Genomic DNA, 24,307 nt, shown 5'->3' on the forward strand with positions numbered 1-24,307 from the left:
TTAAAACACTTAGGCTTGGGGAACTTGATGACGGGGGAGTCTAGTAAACATAATGTTGCTCATGTGATTGTAGATTAATGATACCAAAATTAAAAAAAAAAAAAGAAAACTTAGGCTCTTTAACATTTCCTCTTTTAAAATGCTGGTATCCACCTTGTTTTCAAACCTTTCATGGACCCAACCTGGTCTGCCAGCCAGAGTGTGACCTGGGGACCACCTTCCTCACAGATTCCCTCCCCCCACCGCCATGGAGCAGGGCGCATATACCCTTATATTTATTCTGAATTAAAGGACCACACTGACACGTTTTTTCCATGGAAAAACCCTCGTTTATTTGATTAAACAAAAATAAAATAAGCTGCATAGGAACAATTTTAAAGTCCAAAGAGACACCAACTTTGTTTTAAGGCTGCAGTAGCTGATACAGCATCTCCTTGCTACCTTCTCCAGCCTTCTCTGTGGACCACAGCGATACATTCAGAAACATGTTAGCTAACACAGGGGTTTTTGAACACTTTTCCATTGTTTCTTCACCTGCTCATTGCCTGTCATGCCTATGGCCTGCAGTATACCATTTAAAAGCAAAAATCCAGAGGGGAGAAAAAAAAACCCCACCCCAAACAGAAACCCCCTTTAAAGGTTTGGGGGAAAACCTTTGTTTCCCCCTTCTACTTAGGTGATGGCATGTGTACCACCACGGTGATGCCCATTTTTACAAAGTGTCAAAGAGGCAGTCAGCACCCCAGATGGGCTTCCAGGATGGTTTCTGTGGCCCAGGGAGCTATTCCGGTGGTACAAATAATTCCTTTCATCTTGCCTGCCTTGGACAAGAAAAAAAAAAAAAAAAAAAACCATAAAAGGTTTAACTTAGTTATGTAACATCAGGCCATACACCCACGTTAATTTCTCCAATTCTGCATTTACCTTTCTCACAAAAAAACAATAACAGAAAAAAACCCAAACCTCAATCAAACCATGTGTTCTACACTCAAAAGAATTTTTGCTGACCCGGGCATGACAGCTAATGGACAGCATTAAGCAAGATTCATAAAAAAAAAAAAAATGCTAACAACCCTCCAACCCACCCAAGTATACCTAACATGCTAGTTAAAACAACACCCTTTACTTACCCACCCCACCCTTCTCACCTGCATTGATTTTAGGGAAGAGAAAGAGACCTCACACCACCCTAAAACAAGATCACCCCAGAAATGTGAAAAATCTTCCTCTGAAGAAAGACTTACACAGACTGCTAGAAACACACAGAACTATTACAGAGCTGGCGATTTAAAGAAAGTAAACTCTTTGCTACACACGTTAACATTCAGTCAGTGTGCTCTGAGATAGAGCCTTAAGAACAATACTACCTGAGCTTGTAAGTTAATACAATCATTAAAAGAGGTCTAAGACCATGTGGATACACAAACTTTTAGAACCATTACTGGTTAAATGATGATGGAAAACATCCCACCAGGTTGGCTTGTTAACCCGTAAGATCAGTTTTAAAAATAGACATCATTGAGGTATTTCTTCACCACGCCATTTTAAACCCAATTCACAATAGTTTAACAGTGGTCTTAGGGCCCTCCCTTCCAACCTGAACAAAAATGAACTAGAGGAATAGGAGAGTTGGAGAGGCAATACAGTATATCATGGTAATGTGCTTTTCAACGATATCAAGTATTTAATTAAAAAGCAAAGGAAAACAACGACCTGTCAATATGTCACCTTTGGTAGAAAAAAATCAAACACAAAAGAGCAACATAAACTTCACCAGTCCCTGCTCAGTAAAACAGTGACTGCTGCGATGCCACAGTGATGGACGTCCTGCTGGGTCCAGAAGAGGTCCGATACAATCCCAAAGCCTACAGGATTCTCATTCCCTTCAAATACTTGGTGTTTCCAACAACTAGACCCTTAGAATTGCTCCTAATAGGGTGTATTTGCAGATATTCAAAAAACAGATAAAATATTTTTCTCTTGAAGAGAAAAAGAGACCTAAAGGTCTTTATTTAAGTTCTCAAATAGGTCAGATGAACCAGCAGTTTCATAATACTGAACATGGTTGTGATGCCCAAAATTCCTAGTGAGGGGGGAAAAGCCCTGATTGGTTAAGAAATAATTGGATTTATGACTATATTTGTCTGAGTGTAGAATATTTGGTGTCAAAGTTTCTTTTTCAAGGTCAATCAAAAATGTTTCTCCTGGGAAAAATAAATTCTAGTTTTATGAAGGCATCTTCTCCTTCCTAGAGGTACCTCCCCCTCCCACCCACTCCCCGGCAGATGAACGTTATTCTTTTCAGAGACCCGTCAGATGCTAACACGAGGTAGATGACTTTTGCCAAAATTGAGGTAGAAATCGAACAAAAACCAACGGTGTGGTGTAGTGTGGAGTGGTGTGTGCATCCTGTGCCCCTGGCCTGCAGGAAGCCAGAGAAGCCAAAGAGACTACGGAGGTCCTGGCTCCGCGGTATCACACACAAGTCCGAGAGTTGGACTTATATACAGCCCCAGACTGCTGGAAACTCATTCAGAGTGATGTTTTAAATAAATACCCTAAATACTTTTTGGCACCATTGGATTTAGAAAAAAAAAAAAAAAAAACAGAAAAACAAGCCTATTAACTTTGGCATATCTTTCACTATCTACCAGAACACAGCAATCTTAGAATCTTCCACAGAGGAAGATAACACTTAATACAGACAGTATTCTGCTGCTTCAAGCCTAAAAGACTTCCTGCCTCAAACCATTAAGCTTTGGCTTAACTAGAATAAAACAGAATGAGCCAATCTCAAGTTATTCTCTTCCAACTCCATCACAAAGTGCCTTAAGCCTGGCAACTTTTTTGGCCCAACATGTAGTTTAGATTCTGTTTATGGTACCCTTGTATGTGTTTCCCCAAATAAGTTAGACTTAAAAGGGCATCCATCAAAGAGTTAGTGCACTTGGGGTACTGCCCAGGCCCCTGGGCTCCAGCCAGCTCTCAGGCCACCAGCCAGCACAACACAGCGCAGGTCTCTGATACAGCATTGCTTCTCGTGACCACATTTACAGAGGAGATGTTTGGTTTTTTTTTTAAAGATTAACACTTTTGAAATGTTAAGTCAGTGTCAACCAAAGTGGTTTGTTGCTAATCTGTGGGTTCTGTACATTTCCTTCAGCCATCTCAATACCCAAATGTATATACCCAAGTCCAGTTGGCATCTCCCGGCATAAACCAACCTGCACCCACCCCACTCCACCTGCCAACTGACCAGATCAGACATCCATGGCGTTACTGTCTCAACAACACATTTACACAACAAAACATTTTATCCTCCTTTTGCAGCACCCAGGACCTTCTCCTCTCACTGTTCAAGACTCCCGCTCTGACCCAATTCCTTCCTACACTGGCATCGTTTCAACTTCTAACAGTCTCACTCACACTAGGGAGTTCCAAGTGTTGGCTTTCTTTGATTTGGATCATCCCACACTGTACGATAAACTCCAAAGTGCTTTGCACCAGTCCCTCCCTGTGAGTCAGAAGTCCATCATGGGTAACCACATGTGGCTAGTTATTAAAAACAAAAGCTTCCCCAGTGAGACCATATTTCTTAAATGGCAGTGATACCCAAGTTTGGGTGCAGAATGGTAAAGAGGTGTACCACTGAGGGTAAAGAGGCAGAATCACCCACCTATACATTTGTCTCAGGCAAGGACCACTAGCTTTAAGCCTGCAAATTCGTCAGTCTATCAGTTAAGACCTGATTGGTTCAGCCATGTGTGGACACCCTGGCTTTACAGCCACATCTACAGACAAATGTTAAATAAGCAGCTTTAGTTACTGCTGTTCACCAAGAATATTTCTCACTCAAGTCCCAAGATGTCCCCACTCGGGAGCAAACTGGGAAGGAATCGTGAAGATGACAGGAAAACGCAGCAGGAACCAAGGTGATGACTGCCTGAACGACTCCCCAGCCATACAATCGCAACCTAGGTTTCTGAGAAATATTTTTAAGAAACCTTAAAGATCCATTTCCCCAACAAAAGTATTTTTTAGGCATTTAAAACCAGTTGTCTTTGGCATTTAAAGGGCAATTTGTTGGGTGGCTGGGGAGCGAGGGAAGAGTAGCACCAAGTTATTCCAAAATGCAAAAATCATAAAAATGTTCAATTATATAAGCTCTTTGGTAAAGAGCTTAGAACTTAGGAGGCAAAATTATAAACAGCAACTGAGTAGGACTGGGGAAGGGTTCACTATTAAATTCTTCAAGAAAAGGCGCTTTGACAGAACAAGATTTCCTGATGCCTCCCCACCTGCCAGGAGGCACCAGTTTGAAGCTGCTTTTCCAATTTTGGATCTTTTATTGCATGTTGTTCTCCTTTACGAAGTTTTGGCCCATTTTAATCACTCAGAAACCCTAAAACTAAAGCAATGGAAAGAGAAAGGTACCTAAGTGGTCAACGAAGTAAGTGTCCAAAAAAGCTGGATGGGAAAAGCAATTTGATTGACTTGCAATACTGCCCCCATCATCAACCTTTTCTTTTGGGATGACTGAAGCAGATTGCTCCATTTGTTAGTCTATTCTGTTCATTTAAAACTACATCCACATTGCAAGAGGAAATCCTCTTCAATACAGCAACAGAAACTGACTTGTTAAGTCTTTCTGTTTAAACACAAGGTCTCGCTGCAAGCACCTCGCCCTCCCGAGGTGCTCTCTCTTGAACTGGGTTCCTAGGTCAGTGTTTGGGGGAATGCAGGGACGCATATGGGCTCTGACAAGCAGGATTCAGCTATACTGACTTTCCGCTCGGGAGACAGAATGCTCAGAAGCACAAGATTTTGTACCGAAGTCCAGCCAACTTCTACACACCGACTCTGTAAAAGTGACAGATGCCACCCCCCCCAAGTCTGCAGTGGGAGCCTGGCTTAAATTTTCATTCTTTGGTACTGAGGTATATAGGTTTAACAAAAGACATGTTCTACATTTCAGGCTGGGACAATTTGGTTTACAAATCCTTTACATTCAAAGTCCTTTGGGGAAAAATTCATGTCAACCATGAGGTCCTACAGCATGGCCTGGCAGCAAACCATACTATCAAGGTAACCCCTGTGTCAAGGTTAACACGAGCTGGGGCTGTTTCTATTAATTTGACTTTCAAATAGCCTATTTCCCTGAACTTCCAAAGCAGGAAAAAATTGTGCTTTTAAAATAGAAGTTCACTTTTTGCCTACTCTTCGTAGGAAAAGAAATACCTGGCATCCACAACATTCAACCTAAGGTTGGAGATGGACCCCCACCTCCCGCAGTTTGGGGGTACCCTGCTTCTTTCTCATACTCTCTGCTGACTACCTCGGCCCGTGCAGGCCCACACAACATCCACGTGCCAGTCTGCATCTGAACACCCTTTCTGAGAATGAAGTTGATTTTCTTCTTCCTTCCACTTAACTCTTTATAACCACCCACAAACTAAGAATACTTAACTTCTGAGAATACTTTTACTCAAAAATCCTGAACTACATCTAGTTTTTAGAAACCAAAGTGTGAGAACAAGGTTTTTTGGGAGGTGGTGTGTCATTTTCAGCTTTATGATTCTGGTGTAAGCACACGCACACACACCCTCCCTTAAAAGAAAAATTACATACCCTAAAACTTGAATGGTCTGCTTTTCCTGGCTAGCAAGCCACAGCCACATCTTCTAGGAATAAGAAAAGATGCTGAAGAGGATAACAAACACTGAGGTATAAAAGGAGAACACAAGAAAGTTCTCTGTTGCAGCATTAAAAGAAAAAAAAAAGAATTTCCCAAAAAGATTGAGATCACACAACACAATCTAACCCCATAAACACAGTATTCTCAAGAACACAAATACTCTATAATTAAGCATTTTAAATCCTATTTCCCACGTTTTATAGTTTTTTGTTTTTTACTTAGTAGTTTTTTTCGTGTTTCCTTGGCTCAACCTACAGAATACACCCACCACACACATCCAGTGCCCTGCGAGGCTTGTGCGTATCAGGCCCCGGGGAGGGGGAGTGGGGGGGAGCTCCATGAAGCCAGGGGGGAGGAGGGCAGAGGGCCTGCTGGAGAAGGAAATGTAAAGATTTATGAGGTAGATAGAAAGTATCACTTCACAGGCTCAATCCCTGCAGAAAAGATAAGTACATTCATCTGTAAAAAAATAAAGATGAGGTAGGACTTAAGCAATGTTGTACTTTTCTTGTTCTCTTTAAACAAAAAGAAAAAAAGAAATTTCCCTGAGACTGTTTCTTCTTTGAAATTCTAAAGGAGAGAGAGGGAGAGAGAGACGTACACAGGCACACCCCCAACACGAAGCCTAGACCAAGCGATCAGAAGATGAGGATGCGGTTGTTACCGAAGTCCACCACCACGATCATCCCTTCGGGAGTGACGGCGATGCCCGAAGGGCGGTCCATCTGCCCAAAGCCACTGCCTTGAGTCCCAAACTTGCACAGGAAGCTGCCGTTGGACTCGAACATCTGTACCCGGTGGTTCCTGGAGTCGGCCACGATGATGCGGCCCTCCTGGTCCACGGCCACTCCCTGGGGACGCAGGAACTGGCCAGCGCTCGTGCCCTCCGAGCCCAGGAAGCGGGCCGACTGGCAGTCGGGGTGAATGACCAGGAGCCGGTGGTTGTTGAAGTCGGTGACCACCAACTGGCCCTCGTGGTTGAAGGCCACCCCCCGTGGGGAGTCAAAGTGCTTCCAGAGAGCCCCCTCGAAGCCATACTTATTCAGGAAGACTCCATCAGGCCCGAAAAGCTGGATCCGGTGGTTCCGAGTGTCAGAGACCAGGATCTTGCCCTCCGAATTCACTGCCACATCCCAAGGGTAGTTGAACTGCCCGTTCTTGGTTCCCTTTTCACCAAACTTGAGGAGGAACTGGCCCTCGAAGGTGAAGATCTGGATGCGATGATTGTCCTTGTCAGCCACCACAATCCTGCGGGCTGTGTCGCAGGCCACTCCAGCAGGCCGGTCGAACTGGCCAGGCCGGGAGCCCAGGCTGCCAAATTTGTGATGGAAGGTGCCGCAGGGCTGGAACACCTGGATGCGGTTATTGCTGCGGTCGGCCACCACGATGTAGCCCTCCTTGTCCACACTCACCCCCCAGGGCCGGCAAAGCTTGCCATCACTGTCGCCCTCACTGCCAAAGCTCAGACCCGGCAGCCCGATGCCTGCGTAGCTGCGGCCTGACTTGACCAGTACCTTGAAGGGGCTGTTTTCGATGTGCTGGTTGCACATGGTGACCGACACGAGGTGCTCGCCCTCCAGCTGGGGCCGGTAGCTCACCACGTAGGTCCCATTCTGCTGGTCACTCACCTCTGCTCCGAACAGGTTGCCATCGGGGCCCAGGACCACCACTGACATCAGGTCCCCTCCTGAGAGGCGAGGCTCCCCATCGTGGTCATAGCCGATGACAGTGAAGGAGGCCACCTTCCCCTGGAGGGCCCGCTTAAGGCCGTCCCCTGTGGCTTTGGTGAGCGGAGCGAAGGCCCCACTGCTGACGAAGCCAAAAGACTTGATGGCAAGGTAGAGTGCCTGGTCTGGGGGCGTGAACGTGACCCTGTCATCCTCCTGGGGCTGCAGGAGGCTGCGTACCGACTTCAGCTCCTGCACCTGGGCCAGCATGCGGTCCCGGGCCAGCAGGACATCCAGTGCCCTCCCCTCCTCCAGGACCTGCTGCACCGCACTGACGGTGCTCTCCAGCTTGTTGAGGTTCTGCCGCAGCTTCTCCACCTGCAGGTACAGTGACTTGGCCTTCACCTGGCGGATCTTCTCCACCTGGAGGGGAAGGTGAGGGCAGGGGGACAGGACACACAGGGGCTCAGAACCAAGCACAGAAAATGGCACAGAACCTGGCGCAAATGCCAAAAAGCTGTGGGCAAACCAACGTGGAAGGGGCGGTCTACCCAAATAGCCGGGCACGCTCTTTGAAGTGCAGCGTCCCAAGACCCCAGAAGGCTAAGGAACTATTCCAGATCACAGGAGGTGACCTCATGTAACAAGCGATCCTGGGTTGGGGATACAGTATTCAAAATACTACTGGTGGGTTTGACTATAGGCTGAAACTGGACACCAGTAGAGCAACAAATCCAAACATCCTGATTCTGACTGGAGCGTAATGTGAGACTGCTCTCGCTCAGAGGAAATAAGCATCTAGGTATTCAGGAGTAAAGGGGCACTGTGCCTCCAGCACCCACCTTACTTTCAACCACATACATACACAGATGAAAAAAGGATGAAAATGGGCAATATGTACATAATTGGTAAATATGGGTAAAGGGTATATGGAGTTCCTTTATTATTGCTGCCAACGTCTCTGTAAGTCAGTAATTTTAAAAAAATAAGTTAAAAACAGCCATCTAACAAATGTTCACTGAGCACCTTTGTGCCAGGCACTAGAGGTATACAATGACCTACAGAAAACATGTATTTGCCCTCACACAGCCTATACTCGAAGATGATAGGTATTAAGCAAGCGATTGAAGCAATGTAGGATAATTTCAGTAGTGCCAGGTGTTTGAGAGTGGAGACAGAGTGTTCAAGACAGTGACTGGAGGCCTGACTGTGACAGAGGGTTGTCAGAGATAGGTGGCTTTAAAAAAGGTGGAGAGAAAAACGGCAGAAGAGTACCAGAGGCAGACCCAGCAGGCTTCCCAACTGCCCACAGCATGCATTTTCACTGCAGCTACACAGGGCACCAAGTCCTTTGCAGATTCTTTCCCCTCTCTTGTGTGATGGGAAGGCTGTGCATATACAGGGAGTACAGTGATACAGTGAGGATTCAGGATCAGAAATGCCCCTCTCTTCTTCTCTGCTGTCTTCAACTGTTTTCTCTCAGGTCTTAGAATCCTTCAACCTGAAAAGCCCCACACCACAAATTCAGAGATGACAATTTTTTTGGCAACCCTTAGCCTGCATTGTTTCCAAAGGGGCCCACAGCTCTAAAATGCTTTAATATATAGACATGGATTCTGATCTGCCAAAGGAGTTCCTGTTTCTGAGGCTCTCAAACTGTGCTCTGGGAATATGGGATTTTGTCTGAAGACGAAACAAGAGTCCTTTTTCCATTCTTTTGCATTAAGTAACTGAAAGTCCTTGAATTTTAAGTGATGCCCCCTATGAAGGGATAAACAAGTCACCCAGCTAGTTCATGTTGTTTTGCAGAGAAGACCATGACCTCTGAGTGCTTTACTTAACTGAACGCTACAGGAAGTCTATTTTGGAATAAGGGTTCACTGTTGGGAGGCCTGGATTTTAATCCAAGTTTCCTTTGGGATGGGGGGAAGGAGATGGCAAGGTTTTTGACCCATTTGTGGGTCAGCTATCCACTCTGGAAACAGGACGTGTGTGTGCAGATTAAATAGCAGCTTCGTCCTTTGGTCTTACATGGGGCCAAATCTCTGAGCTTTGGTTTTGATCCCTCAACAAGGTGGTTGCAACTAAACCCACAAAGTAGTCATGTCCACTGGAAATGCCTAAGCCACAAGAATGAAGAGGTGCATCCAGGTACCTACACCTAGGTCACCTGGCACTCAAGTACCTTCAATAATCAGGAATGCAAGAAAAGGGAACAGAATACACAAAGGGGGGTGGCTCTGGCAGACAGACAGGAAGACTTTTTACAGGAAGGGAGCGGAAAACTCACTAAGTAGTAAATGAGAGGGAAGATTCCCACAGAATTGGGGCAATGTACCGTGGGAAACAGTAAAGACCAATGGGACTGAGATGTGCCCTTTGGAGGTAGCTGAGAGTATCTTTCGGGGCAAGCAGAAACTAAGTTTATTACACAGAGAAGAGACTGACACAGATCTGCTTCTTCTGGAGTAAAAATTCACTTTCCATTCCTCCTCAAAGAGAACCGCCTTTAGAGAGGACATGAGTCAGCCTCCCAGGAGGGAGGGTAACTGAGGTGAGAGCTACAGAAACCCCTACACACAAAGGCCTTTTCATCAGCAAATCCAGAAGAGCCAGTTTGTGGCAGAGGTCACCACAGAGCTCAGGTTGCAGGACGAGGGCCCCTTTCAGTTCTAATTAACATCCGTGGGTGGCATGAGACTGGCAGACCATGGGGACACATGAGTGCCTGAAAACCTTGTCAGGCCCATAAAAGGTACCTGAATAAAATATGTAAATTAAATCTCGGACTTTTTCCATCCCAGAACTCTCTGTCAAAAGGTAACAGCCATGTTCCACGTGAGGTCAGGAGAGGACAAAAGGAGTGGTTACGAGCAAAATGCAATGTGACATCTAACACAGCCTTTCAGAACAGTTTAGAGTATAGTAATTGGTGAGGGTCACTTTCAGAAATTGACAAGTCCTCCCTGTCACATGGTCTGAGTGATCAAAACATGCATGCACACCCCTAGGCACACTTTTTTTAATCACCAACGTGTGAAGTCTTACTGGTGTGCTAAGAGAAATAAACAGGTGAACTGGGTGAGGTACTGGCCCATTTGCAGGAACAGCCCTCTTCTTCCTGAGAGCAGATATAAGGTCAGAGAAGAAATGCTGGGGTGGGATGGGTGGAGAGTCATCTTCCTGCTGAGTCTTCTCTGAACAGCACACCAGTGTGCTCAGCACCCTCTCCTGCTCCAACAGGAAGAAAGGGCACAGGTTCGGGCCCTCCCAAGGGGAAAGGTGGCTTTCTCAAGGGTCAGGAGGGCGACCAGCAAGGACACCAAGAACAAGAATGCTTCCTAGCAGCCCATTTCCTAAAGATCTCAAGTGTACTTCCTTTCTGCTCTTGACAGTGTGCAAGTATAAAACTCGAGGCTTGTGACCATAGGGGTACCAGAAGAAGGAGAGAGAAAAAGGGATAGAAAGTGTCTTTGAGAAGGTAACTGCTGAAAACTTCCCCAATCTGGGGAAGGAGATAAGTGTCTCAGGCCATGGAGATCCACAGGTCTCCCAACACAAGGGACCCAAGGAAGACAACACCAAGACATATAATAATTAAAATGGCAAAGATCAAGGATAAGGACACACTGTCAAAAGCAGCCAGAGAAATAAATAAGATCACATACAAAGGAAAGCCCATCAGGCTATCATCAGCCTTCTCAGCAGAAACCTTACAGGCCAGAAGGGAGTGGCATGACGTATTTAATGCAATGAAGCACAAGGGCCTCGAACCAAGATTACTTTATCCAGCAAGATTATCATTTAAATTTGAAGGAGGGATTAAACAATTTCCAGATTAGCAAAAGCTGAGAGAATTTACCTTCTCTACAGTCTATTTTGGAGGGATAGCTACAGATGGAAGTGTTACTAAGGTTGAATAGCTGTCACCAGAGGTAATAAAACCACAGCAAAGAAAGTAGAACAGCTAATTACTAAGCAGATGCAAAATTAAATTAACTATCCCCAAAGTCAATCAAGGAATAGACAAAGAGTACAGAATATGATACCTAATATATAAAGAATGGAGGAGGAGGGAAAAAAAATAAAGAACCTTTAGATTGCGTTTGTAATAGCATATTAAGTCAGACTTTTATATAGTAAGGAAGTTAACCTTGAACCTTTGGTAACCATGAATCTAAAGCCTGCAATGGCAATAAGTACATACCTATTGATAATCACCCTAAATGTAAATGGACTGAATGCATCAATCAAAAGACACAGAGTCACTGAATGGATAAAAAAAGCAAATCCCATCTATGCGCTGCTTAAAAGAGACTCACTTTAAACCCAAAGACATACATGGACTAAAAGTGAAGGGATGGAAAAAGATATTTCAGGCAACTAATAGGGAGAAAAAAACAGGAGTTACAGAACTTGTATCAGAAAAAATAGAATTCAAAACAAAGGAAGTCACAAGAGACAAAGAAGGACATTACATAATGATTAAGGGGTTAATCCAACAAGAAGATATAACCATTATAAATATCTATGCGCCGAACACAGGAGCGCCTACATATGTGAAACAAATACTAACAGAATTAAAAGGGGAAATAGAATGCAATGCATTCATTCTCCAAGACTTCAACACTCCACTCACTCTGAAGGACAGATCAACCAGACAGAAAATAAGTAGAGACACAGAAAGCACTGAACAACACATTAGAACACATGGACCTAAAAGACATCTACAGAACTCTACACCCAAAACTAGCAGGATACACATTCTTCTCAAGTGCACATGGAATATTTTCAAGAACAGATCATATACTAGGCCACACAAAAAGAGCCTCAGTAAATTCAAAAAGACTGAAATTGTACCAACCAGTTTCTCAGACCATAATGGTATGAAACTAGAAATTATGCAAAGAAAATGTAAAATCCCACAAACACATGGAGGCTTCACAATGGGCTCCTAACTAATCAGTGGATCAATGACCAAATAAAAACAAGAGATCAAGCAAATACATGGAGACAAATGACAACAATAACTCAACACCGCAAAATCTGTGAGATGCAGTATAGACTGTGCTAAGACGAAAGTACATTACAATACAGGCCTACTTCAGGAAAGAAGAACAATCCCATTTGAGCAGTCTGAACTCACAAATAAAGAAACTAGAAAAAGATGAACAAATGACACCCAAAGTCAGTAGAAGGAGGGACATAATAAAGATCAGAGCAGAAACAAATAAAATAAAGAAGAATAGAACAATAGAAAGAATCAATGAAAGCAAGAGCGGTTCTTAGAGAAAATAAACAAAATAGATAAACCCCTAGCCAGACTTATCAAGAAAAGAGTCTACTCACATAAACAGAATCAGAAATGAGAAAGGAAAAATCACTGCAGACACCACAGAAATACAAAGGAATTATTAGAGAATACTATGAAAAATTATATGGTAACAAACTGGATAACCTAGAAGAAATGGACAACTTTCTAGAAAAATACAACCTTCCAAGGCTGACCCAGGAAGAAACAGAAAATCTGAACAGACCAATTACCAGCAAAGAAATTCAACTGGTAATCAAAAACCCACCTAAGAACAAAACCCCTGAACTAGATGGCTTCACCACTGAATTTTATCAAACATTTAGTGAAGACCTAATACCCATCCCTCCTTAAAGTTTTCCAAAGAGTAGAAGAGGGAATACCTCCAAACTCATCCTATGAGGCCAGATTCACAATACCAAAAGAAGGCAAAGACACCACAAAGACAGAAAATTACAGACCAATATTCCTGATGAACATAGATGCAAAAATCCTCAGCAAAATTATCAGCAAACCGAATTAAAAAATACATCCATCATGATCAAGTAGGATTTATTCCAGGGATGCAAGGATGGTACAACATTCAAAAATCCATCAACATCATCCACCACATCAACAAAAAGAAGGACAAAAACCACATGATCATCTCCAAAGATGCTGAAAAAAACATTTGACAAAATTCAACATCCATTAATGATAAAAACTCTCAGTAAAATGGGTATAGAGGGCAAGTACCTCAACATAATAAAGGCCATATATGACAAACCCACAGCCAACATCATACTTGACAGCGAGAAGCTGAAAGCTTTTCCTTTAAGAGCAGGAACAAGACAAGGATGCCCACTCTCCCCACTTCTATTCAACATAGTACTGGAGGTCCTAGTCACGGCAATCAGACAACACAAAGAAATAAAAGGCATCCAGATAGGCAAGGAAGAAGTTAAACTGTCACCATTTGCAGATGACATGATATTGTACATAAAAACCGTAAAAAAACACTCCAAAACTACTAGATATAATATTGGAATTCAGCAAAGTTGCAGGACACAAAATTAATACGCAGAAATCTGTGGCATTCCTATACACTTACAATGACGTAGCAGAGAGAGAAATCAGGAAAACAATTCCATTCACAATTGCACCAAAAAGAATAAAATACCTAGGAATAAACCTAACCAAGGAAGTGAAAGACCTATACTCTGAAAACTACAAGACACTCATGAGAGAAATTAAAGATACCAGTAAATGGAAATACATCCCATGCTCATGGATAGGAAGAATTGATATTGTCAAAATGGTCATCCTGCCTAAATCTACAGATTCAGTGCAATTCCTATCAAAATATGAACAGCATCCTTCAACGAACTACAGAAAATCATTCTAAAATTCATATGGAAACACAAAAGACCTCAAATAGCCAAAGCAATCCTGAGAAGGAAGAATTAAGCAGGGGGATTATGCTCCCCAACTTCAAGCTCTACTACAAAGGCACAGTAACCAAGACAATTTGGTACTGGCACAAGAACAGACCCATAGACCAATGGAACAGACCAGAGACCTCTGACATAAACCCAACCATATATGGTCAATTAATGTATGAAAGGAGCCAGAGATATACAATGGGGAAATGACAGCCTCTTCAACAGATGGTGCTGGCAAAACAGGACAGCTACATGTAAGAGAATGAAACTGGATCACTGTCTAACCCTATACACAAAAGTAAATTTGAAATGGATCAAAGACCTGAATGTAAGGCATGAAACCATAAAACTCTTAGAAAAAAACACAGGCAAATATCTCTTGGACATAAGCATGAGCAACTTCTTCATGAGCATATCTCCCCAGGCAAGGGAAACAAAAGCAAAAATGAACAAGTGGGACTATATCAAGCTGAAAAGCTTCTGTACAGCAAAGGACACCATCAGCAGAACAAAAGGCATCCTACAGTATGGGAGAATATATTTGTAAATGACATATCCAACAAGGGGTTGACATCCAAAATATATAAAGAACTCACATGCCTCAACAACCAAAAAGCAAATAACCCAATTAACAAATGGGTAGAGGATATGAAGAGACAGTTCTCCAAAGAAGAAATTCAGATGGCCAACAGACACATGAAAAGATGCTCCACATCACTAATTATCAGGGAAATGCAAATTAAAACCACAATGAGCTATCACCTCACACCAGTAAGGATGGCCAGCATCGAAAAGACTAAGAACAACAAATGCTGGTGTGGATGCAGAGAAAGGGGAACCCTCCTACACTGCTGGTGGGAATGTAAATTAGTTCAACCATTGTGGAAAGCAGTATGGAGGTTCCTCAAAAAACTAAAAACAGAAATACCATTTGACCCGGGAATCCCACTCCTTGGAATTTACCCAAAGAATACAACTTCTCAGATTCAGAAAGACATATGCACCTCTATGTTTATTGCAGCTCTTTTTACAATAGCCAAGAAATGGAAGCAACCTAAGTGTCCATCAGTAGATGAATGGATAAAGAAGAGGTGGTACATATACACAATGAAATACTATTCAGCCATAAGAAAGAAAACAAACCCTACCATTTGCAACAACATGGATGGAGGTGGAGGACATTATGCTCAGTGAAATAAGCCAGGCAGAGAAAGACAAATGCCAAATGATTTCCCTCATTTGTGGACTATATCAATGAAGCAAAACTGAAGGAACAAAATATAGCAGTAGACTCACAGACTACAAGAAGGGTCTAGCAGTTACCAAAGGGGAGGGATGTGGGAGGGCAGGTGGGGAGGGAGGGAAAAGGGGACTGAGGGGTATCATGATTAATACACATGGGGTGGCGGATCACGGGGAGAACAGTGTAGCACAGAGAAGGCACACAGTGAATCTGTGGCATCTTACTACACTGATGGACAGTGCCTGCATTGGGGTATGGGAGGGGACTTGATAATATGGGTACATGTAGTAACCACACTGTTTTTTCATGTGAAACCTTTGTAACAGTGTGTATCAATAATATGTTAATAAAAAAATTTTTTAATTAAAAAAAAACTCGTGGCTCTTCCAGTCTTAGGTGCCCAACTACTTGTGAAAAGGCTTCTTGCCATTTCTGTACTTGGACAGCACCCCCAGTGCTCCACAGATGACCCCTGCACCTTTCTGCCAGCAGTCTCTTAGGGACACTACCAAGTGTTGTAACCCAGAGCTGGGGTCTGGGAATCTACCGCTGGCACCCTTGTGGGTGTGCTGCGGCCCTGCAGGAGAGGGCGAGGGGGCGAGGGCAGCGGCGCGGGGCCGGGGGCCAGCACTACCTTCCACAGCAGCTCACACTCGCGCTCCTCAAGGGCCTTCTTGTGCCTTGCGGTCACGGCTTTGACCTCCGACTGCACGACCTTTGCCTTCATCTCCACCTGTTCTGCCACCGTCTGGGCTTGCTCGATGCTCAGCTGGAAAACCAAACACATTCTCACAACATCAGAAGGACCTTCACTCCCTGCACAAAGCATGTAGGTCTGCTTTCCTCAGACCTGAAATGCCAACACCCTGGGCCCCCAGACTGCTTGATCCACATCCCTGAACAGAAAGCAGGTGCTAAGGGAGAGAACGGCTTCTGGGTGACATGTAACTGGAGGCACTGCTGGCAAGCCCTACATTTCTTTGTAGGAGAGGCGGCACCTACACAGTGACGGTCAGGACTATTAGAGATCCTCAGACATGCTGGGACCAGCTCCGAACACTGTGAATGAGGATCAGGTGGGACATGTATTACTCCAAGTACACGAACAACTTCCCACAGCCTTTCTGGCCTTGCTCCCCACTGAGGGAAATGGGGCAGGCTGAGCACATCCCTGCCATGAATATGTATGATAGGCTGCAGGCCTGCAGTTCTCCATCCTGCCCCTCAAGTCAAGTCATTAGCAGCACTGCTTGTTCCTACCAGAAGCAACACCCAGGCCATGCCAGGAATTACATCTGAGGCTAAGATACCAGGCCCTACAGTCAGAGTATCCACGCCCCACCACTCACCTCAACCCCACCCTGTACCACGAGCCCTAGTAAATCAGCCAATTTAATCAGACATATTATTGTTCATAAAAAATTAATCCAGACAGAAGGCCTGATGTTTTCATTAATATTACATGATGTGTCTTGAAAAGCCACAGGATTTCTTTGAGCTACTGAGGTATTAAATCAGGGATCCCAAACTGACTGCTCATGGTGCAGGTTTCGAGCATGTGTTCCGAATCAGGAGGGCCAGAGGATGCAGAGAGAGTCTAGAGCCCAACTGGGCTCAGGAATGGATTTACAGGTGACCACTCAGCTCCACCTCCCATACTTAAGCTTGTAAGATCTTGGACATATTCCTGCCCTCTTCCAATCTTGGTGAAGGTGAATGAGGAAAATGAGGGGTAAGAAGGTACACGGAGGGCCAGGCACAGCACCCAGCCCAGAGCAACCTGCTGTTGTAATGGGGCTCTGATGATCAAATAACACCTGCACCAGAAAGCAGCTCAACTATCCTTAGCTCACATCATACAAGGATCGTGGATCTAGGCCTAGCCACACATCCTGCCTTTTGTTTTCAAATTGTGATGAAATCCATGTAACATAAAACTTGCCATTAGTGACAGTCAGCACATTCTGTACTGTGCAGTCCTCACCACTATGTGGCTACAGGGCATGCTGGACACCCAGACAGTCACTCTGCATCTCCCCTCCCCCTCTCCCAAGGCAGCCATAACCTACTGCCTCTGCACACCTGTCTATCCTGGTATTTCACATAAATGCAATCACACAATACATGACCAACCTTGTTTTTATGAATGTACTTCCCACTGAACAGTTGTGTCTCCTTTGGTCACTTACAGGTGGGGTCCCCTATTATCATCTTTAATCCTCTCAGTAAAGAGGACACACTAATGGCATGAGAGCCACACCCACACAGCAGCTGCCTCCACACCATCCATGACAGTTAACTGCTCACTGCATTCTCCGCCCCAATCCCTGTGAGGCCTATGGGTACACCGAGCAGGCTGGAGCCGGCACTAGGCTCATCTGGATGCCTCACAGTCTACCTGTGTTCTAGGATACATTCTTTTCCAATTTCACCCTGAATTTCAACCCAACCCAGATGCCACTTCCTTCCTGAAACTGAAATGAATTTTTCTGTTCATCTTTACAGTCCTGTCCTAAGTGTTCTTACTTATCAAACTAGTTGGGGGCCAAGTATATAATCCATGATACTTGGCCATGGATTATAACTTGTAACAGGAATAATCGATACATTCAATTTGCTCTTGTCTTCTGTCTATGGATCTATGTTTATGAAAGCATAAGTAACTACTGGGTTACAAACTGTCCCCCCAAAATTCAGGAGCACCTGAAGCCTCAAACTACAACCTTATCTGTAAACAAGGCTCTGCAAATACAGTTAGTTAAGATGAGGTCATAGTGGACTAAGGTGACCTAAATTCAGTGACTGACTGATCCTCCATGTAAGGCCACGATGCAGACAGACACGCAGAGGCCACATGAAGACCTAGGCAGAAAACTGGAGTGTTTCAGGTATAAACCAACACCAGGGATTTCTGGCAACCTCCAGAAGCTATTAGAGGCAAGGAAAGGTTCTTCCCTGGGGCCTCCAGAGAGAGCACAGCTCAGCTGACCTTGACTTTGGACTTTCAGCCTACAGAACCATGAGCCAGTAAATGTCTACTGTTTCAAGTCACCCAGTTTGTGGTAACTTGATACAGCAGCCCTAGGAAACTAGTATTGTGGTCAACCAACTGAAGCAGATGGATATATCCAAACTACCCCTAAAATAAAAAACTAGACTGACCAACCAAGTAAGTGTACTTATAAGTAGATATCATGATGAAGTGGGTAGATTTCCAATCTATCAGGCTATCAGGATTGATTCAGGAAAAGAGAAACCTCACTAGACGTTTAAACAGAAACGACCTAATGTAAGGAATCTGGTTAAAGAGGAACTGGCGAAGTGCCAGGGCAAAGGGCACACAGAGGATTAGAGGCAGATAGTAACTTCGGTAAACAAGCAGCCACCACCCCTTGGGTTCAGAGAGCCAGAGAAGTCGGGGTTACAAGAGCCCAGAGGTGTGGAGGCAGGGCCCGCCTAGCTCATGCTGGGAATGGCAAAAACTGGAAATGGGAACTACTGCTGCCAGGGTGAAAATGCTGCTGTTTAGAACAGGAAGTCTAAAGGAAGAAGCCCGGCCCTCTCCCCACTTCCAGACAAGTTTTTAAGCACTTCAACCCCAGCCTCACATAGCCCGAGTGTGGAAGGAAGGGTCATCAGCAGTGAGAGCAGGACTTAACAACCTAGAATCTGCTTTCCGATGTGTTGGCTATTAGCTAGCGCAGAGCTGGCATCCGTAACAATTCCTTACGCTTGTCCCAACGGAAAGCAGAGGTGGCAAACTGCTATTTACACCAATGTCATGTTACTTACCAAACGAATTCTCCATAAAAATCAAAGATGTGGAAATAACAGTCGCACATTCCTATAGGGCAAGCACTGGCCAGAGGGAACACTGACCACCCCGTTTGCACAGGAGGGCTTACACAGACAGACTGCTCACCTCTCCCCCTACTGTCTCCTAGCCAGCCTGCTCCTTCATGTTCCCTGCCGCTTTCTGCAAGGCCCTTGGTTTTGGAACCCCTGATCTATGATTTCTTCTGTTTTCCCAACAAGGAAAGGGGTACAATGCTCTTACTGTAATCAGAGTTATGCCCCAAGCACACAAAGATACAATCATTCCTAGGGTAGAGAGTCACAAAAGCCCTACATATACAGGCAAAAACACATCTCTCCTGTCCAGATCATATACAATCCAGCCAAGGACATGCTTTCATTCCACAACGTGCGGAACACCACCGCCCTGAACTAGTTCCCATTATCTAAAGTAGGGCCAAAGGCGCAGGTGGGCTAGAGGAAGTGACAGTGGGTAAAGGGCTGTACACTTCAAAAACAGAAACATACACTTTGCAGTAAGAAAAATCACCCAACAAGCAAGGGCCCTGGAAAAAAAATGTTATCATCTTTCAGATGTTAACAGATCTAACCGAACGTCTGAAAGCTGAAAGGGTCTCGGGTCTCAAACTGGGCAAGCAAATCAGTGCCTGCCAGTTGACCACAGTATGCTGGCCACTTAGGACAGAGGAGTCTGGAGCCAAAGCCAGGTTTCATAGGAAAGAGGAAAAATGAGTACAGAAAAATTAACTAGTGATGCCTACCGTGGGGAACAGCGGTGTCCTGATACTGGAGAATGCAAATATCGCAAACATTCACAGGCCACCACCCTAGAAATGAGAACTACTGAGGTTCACTCTCTAATTTTTACCACATTTAATATCTTTGAAACTCTGATACATCTTAAAATTGTCAGTGAGCTTTTTTTTTCCTTTGTTAACAGAATGTAAAATACATGTGCATCTTTTACAATCAGTGACATCTTAAATGTGATGAAAGACATACAGTAATTAAACAATGAAGACTCTCTTCTGGGGGGAGAAACTATATTCCTGATCCTGATGATGGAATCTCCATGGAATCAGTACACCTTATGAAATCCTCTAATTACCTAAATAACCAAAATGCTGTACTTTCAGGAAGAGACGAAGCGGGAGTACTAGAATGTTCTAAAAAGCAATAAAAAGGAGTGGCTGTCCTTACACTGATCAAGTATGCCAGACAATGTCCATGCTTTCTTTGTTCTGGCTAAGAGACTTTCATCAGAGTAAATGCTCTTTACAGGACTATCTAGAATTAACTGAAGGATTTACTTCTGGGTGTTTTGTCTAGAACTAAGACTCTGAAGCTGAATACAGACAAGTTATAAGTTTCTCAGAGTCACAACTCAGGAACAAGCGTTCAGTCGACTGTACATCCGATACTTGTAATTTAACACTAAATAAAAAACCAGACAGCCAATGGGGGAAATGTGCCGTTTACAGCCATTCTCTCCCCATCCAGGAATGATTCATTAAAAGCTTATACTCAAAGTGATTTTGAGAATGAGCGGATTGAGGATACTGAAGAAAATGAGACGTCCACGCCAAGATGTCCTCACTAGGGAGATTATACACAGACAGAGCACAGGAGGCGCTGCTATTCATTATAGAGCGGCCCGTGTAAACCTGCAGCCTGCTGGCACTCCCCCCAACACACAGCATGGATTGGGAGTGATTCGGGGTCCAGAGGTGACTGAAGGCAGAAACATCACTGCTGTGCCTCCGGGGAGTGTGCATTATCTCCCTCTACGGAGGGGAAACCAGAGGACAAATGCCCTGGTTGAAAAAAGGGAATGCTGTTCCTTAAAAGTCTTTTCTAGACAAAAGTTGGTAAATGGAAATTAAAACACACAAGCTCCAAGTTGTATTGAGTTCAGATATATTGTACCATGTCACCAATACTCATTTAAAGGTATCATAAAGTTTGGAAAGGGCTTAGCCGATTTGGTCTAGCTAGCATCCTTTCCTATGGGGCTGGGGCTGGGGCTGGGGTTCTTGTTCATTTATTTGATCCAAAAGCAGCTCCCAGCCACTGTGCCCCAGGCCACCAGGTTGATCAAGGGCCATTCCCTGGAGTTTATACATATGGAAGCTCCTGCAGGCTCTCTCCACCCCTTGGGGTAGAGGGAAAATAAAAAGGAAACTTACTTTCGCCACAGTACAAGCCTGAAGGGATCTCCATCTCTGCCCACCCTTCTCTCCATGGCATGGATGAAGACCAGGTTCAGTAGCAAAAATGACGTTACCATGGTTGGAGGGGCAGAGCTAAATGACAGAGTGCTGGCACCAAGGTCTAGGTCCCAGGATACCTAAAGCCTGATCCATTCATATTCTTAAATCCAGTCACCTGAGACTATTCATTCCCTATTAAGTAGATTGCAACCAAGAGTCCGAATTGAAACAGCATAAGGAAAGTGTATATGTGCATGGACATGAGAGGGGATGAGAACACATCTGCCTCCCAAACGGGAAGTGACCATCAATTTTGGATTCAAACTGCAACTCCTGAAGGTCAGTGTGACCTCCGGCAGGTTACTTGGGGGTCTTTCAAGCAAAGGTTTCCCTCTCCAAAATCAAAAGAATGACACACACCCCTCCAGAGCTACCATATATACATAAATGCCTATTTCAGTGTCTGGAACAGTACGGAAACTCCATAAATGGATTGTTAATTCTCAATGAGAAAGGAAAGCCTACGATGGTTCATGAGCTCTGAGACCTTGGGCAAAGCAATTAAATTTTGTTCTTCTGTTTCCATACATGTAATAGAAAAAGTTTCCTTCATCTGCTTTCCAGGCTAGTATATATGAATTCATAGACAGCAAGCATTCTCAGCACTCCCTGTGGTAAGCTTTCGATCATAGCAAGCTGGAATGTCTGCAATTTGCTAGTTGTGTTACAGTGATTGAACAAAAACAGAAGTCAGGGGACCAACGTAGCCCTGAGGGTCTGGATTAATTTATAATCTCATTTACACAAATTAAAAGAATTATGCTTAGTCATTTGCTCAGTCTCCCTGGTTTTTGTGCTCAATGGTACAATATCTTTCACTATTGCTTGTCAAATGTTTACATATTTAACCAGGTCGACAACTTATGTCCAATGTCTATCTTCTGTAAGTCTACAGTGAGCTTGAATAAAAAATTCCTCTGCAACTGATGTCTTAAGACTGGATTTGGGCCAGTGGGATATAAGAAGTGTTATCCAAGACTTCTGGGAAATCTCCCTAAAAAGGCAGGCACATGCCCACTTCCTTTCAAATGTCCAGAATATACAGAAGTGATGGCTCGAGTTCCAGCAGCCATTTGGGGCCGTAGGGATGAACCTAACTAGGAATGGGGAGGGGGGTATGACTGAAGGATTAACAATGACTCCCTGTATTTCCAGACCTTTCTCCCTGTCTTGATTTAAAACCTTGAGTATTAAAACCAATACTTTTTGGGAGCAGAGGGAAGGTCTGTTACTCATTGCTAAATTCACTTCCTAAGTGATTAAAACGCAACAAAATCTTAACCTATCTCAGAGCAGGTCAGTGATTGCTTGGGAATTTGGGGGTGGTTACCTTAAGGACACAAGGAAGCAAGGAAGCTTTTTGGAGGTGATAGACATGTTCACAACCTTGACTGTGGTGATGTTTCATAGGTAAAATACATGCCAGTCGTACGTTGTTATTTTAAACATGTACCATTTATTGTCTACCAGTTTTCCTCAATAATGGTAGGGAAAAAAAGGGCCTCAGCCCCACTATAAACAAGAAAACCCGACCGTTAATACTTGCTCTATTTCTTCTTCCTCCCATAAATGTTCTGTCCTATTTTCTGGTTTTGCAAAGCGTTTCTTAAAGCAACTTCAGCATTTGCTTGTTTTACTTTAACACTTTGTTTTAAATGTGATCACAAACTCTTTATAAATGTAAGTGGCTAAAAAATCCTAACTCCTGCTGTTGACCCTTCAGATGGTACAACAAGTACCCTTCAAAATGCAAGACTTGGCCCTGGAGATTTCCAAAACAGCAATGAGTTACTTCCCCGTTTAAAGCTCCAGATGCTTTTCAGAGCACGTTCTTCAACCCACAAAGAGTAATAAGCATGGTGTATACTCAGTTATTTATCCAAAATAGGATTCTGGGATCGTGTTAATTGGGTTACTGCCTGGGCTTTGAATATAGTGCCACATGTTTATATGAAGTAGGGTTTTCTCTTTGTGACGTATGTATTCATCTCTTCCATTCCTTCACCTGTTAGTATGAGGGTCTTCTTGTTGCATCTACTTTTATGAACTTTTCATGGATTAACACTTTGTCTGTTTTCTTGTTTATTGCTTCCCTTCTCATAAGCAGAAATTTCTTCTATCACTTCTAATCTTAGCGTTTTTGTGCCTTATTTAACACACATACAGTTTATTTTGTGTCTGGGTGTGTAGTTTTTAAAAATATTTTCCTCCCTCCTCTCCATGTAGTCCTTCAACCTCCACGGGTCTTTTTGGTGTTTGCTGTAATTCAAGTCTGTTCCTACTCCCTCCTTCAACTTTTTCCATTTTATGTCTTTTTAATTCTCTTATTAGCAAAATAAAGCCTATGTCTAGGATATTTATCTACTCAGGTTTCTTGGACCTGCCCATTTGCCTTAATAAAGGCAAATACATATAAGCAGCTTTAAAAAGCTCCCACATCACCCACTTAATACATTAATACTATTAAGAGCAAATTAACAAATTTGGCCTGTTTCTTAGACCAATGATTTATTAAATGTTCCCTGTAAATAAATCAGTCTCTTCTTACCCTGTAACCAGAATCATTCTATATTTTGGTTTCAATGGAATTTAACCATTTAGTAACTGGAGGGAGAGGGGAAAGAGAAAGGGTGCATGTGGGGAGGAGGCCACCAAGTTATATGTATACTTTCCTCATAATTACCCCCCCAAAATTGTTAATTACTATATTCCTTCTCCTGTGCTCACATTAAAAGCAGGAAACATCTCTGCTGTATGACTCTTTGATATAAATGCTATTAAATGACCACGTAAAAACTTCGTGGTTGGGCCACTTGCCTCATAAACATTTTATTTAACTCACTGCGAGAAGCCAAGCGGAAGTGCCGCACACCAAGCAGTGTGC

At 43.7% G+C, this 24,307-nt stretch overlaps 1 protein-coding gene across 1 annotated transcript in view; it reads right to left on the minus strand.

Moving 5' to 3' along the window:
* Positions 1 to 316: 316 nt before the first annotated feature.
* The window catches only part of TRIM71 (tripartite motif containing 71), a 73,508-nt gene continuing 49,517 nt past the window's right edge, over positions 317 to 24,307 (minus strand). The window contains exons 3-4 of the mRNA XM_036892108.2: positions 15,972 to 16,106; positions 317 to 7,785 (exon numbers count right to left, since the gene is read on the minus strand). Coding sequence (XP_036748003.1) covers positions 6,334 to 7,785; positions 15,972 to 16,106 — 1,587 coding nt within the window. The 3' untranslated portion in view covers positions 317 to 6,333. The remainder of the gene's footprint in view (positions 7,786 to 15,971; positions 16,107 to 24,307) is intronic.

Source organism: Manis pentadactyla, chromosome 14, assembly GCF_030020395.1.
Source record: "Manis pentadactyla isolate mManPen7 chromosome 14, mManPen7.hap1, whole genome shotgun sequence".
NCBI lineage: Eukaryota > Metazoa > Chordata > Mammalia > Pholidota > Manidae > Manis > Manis pentadactyla.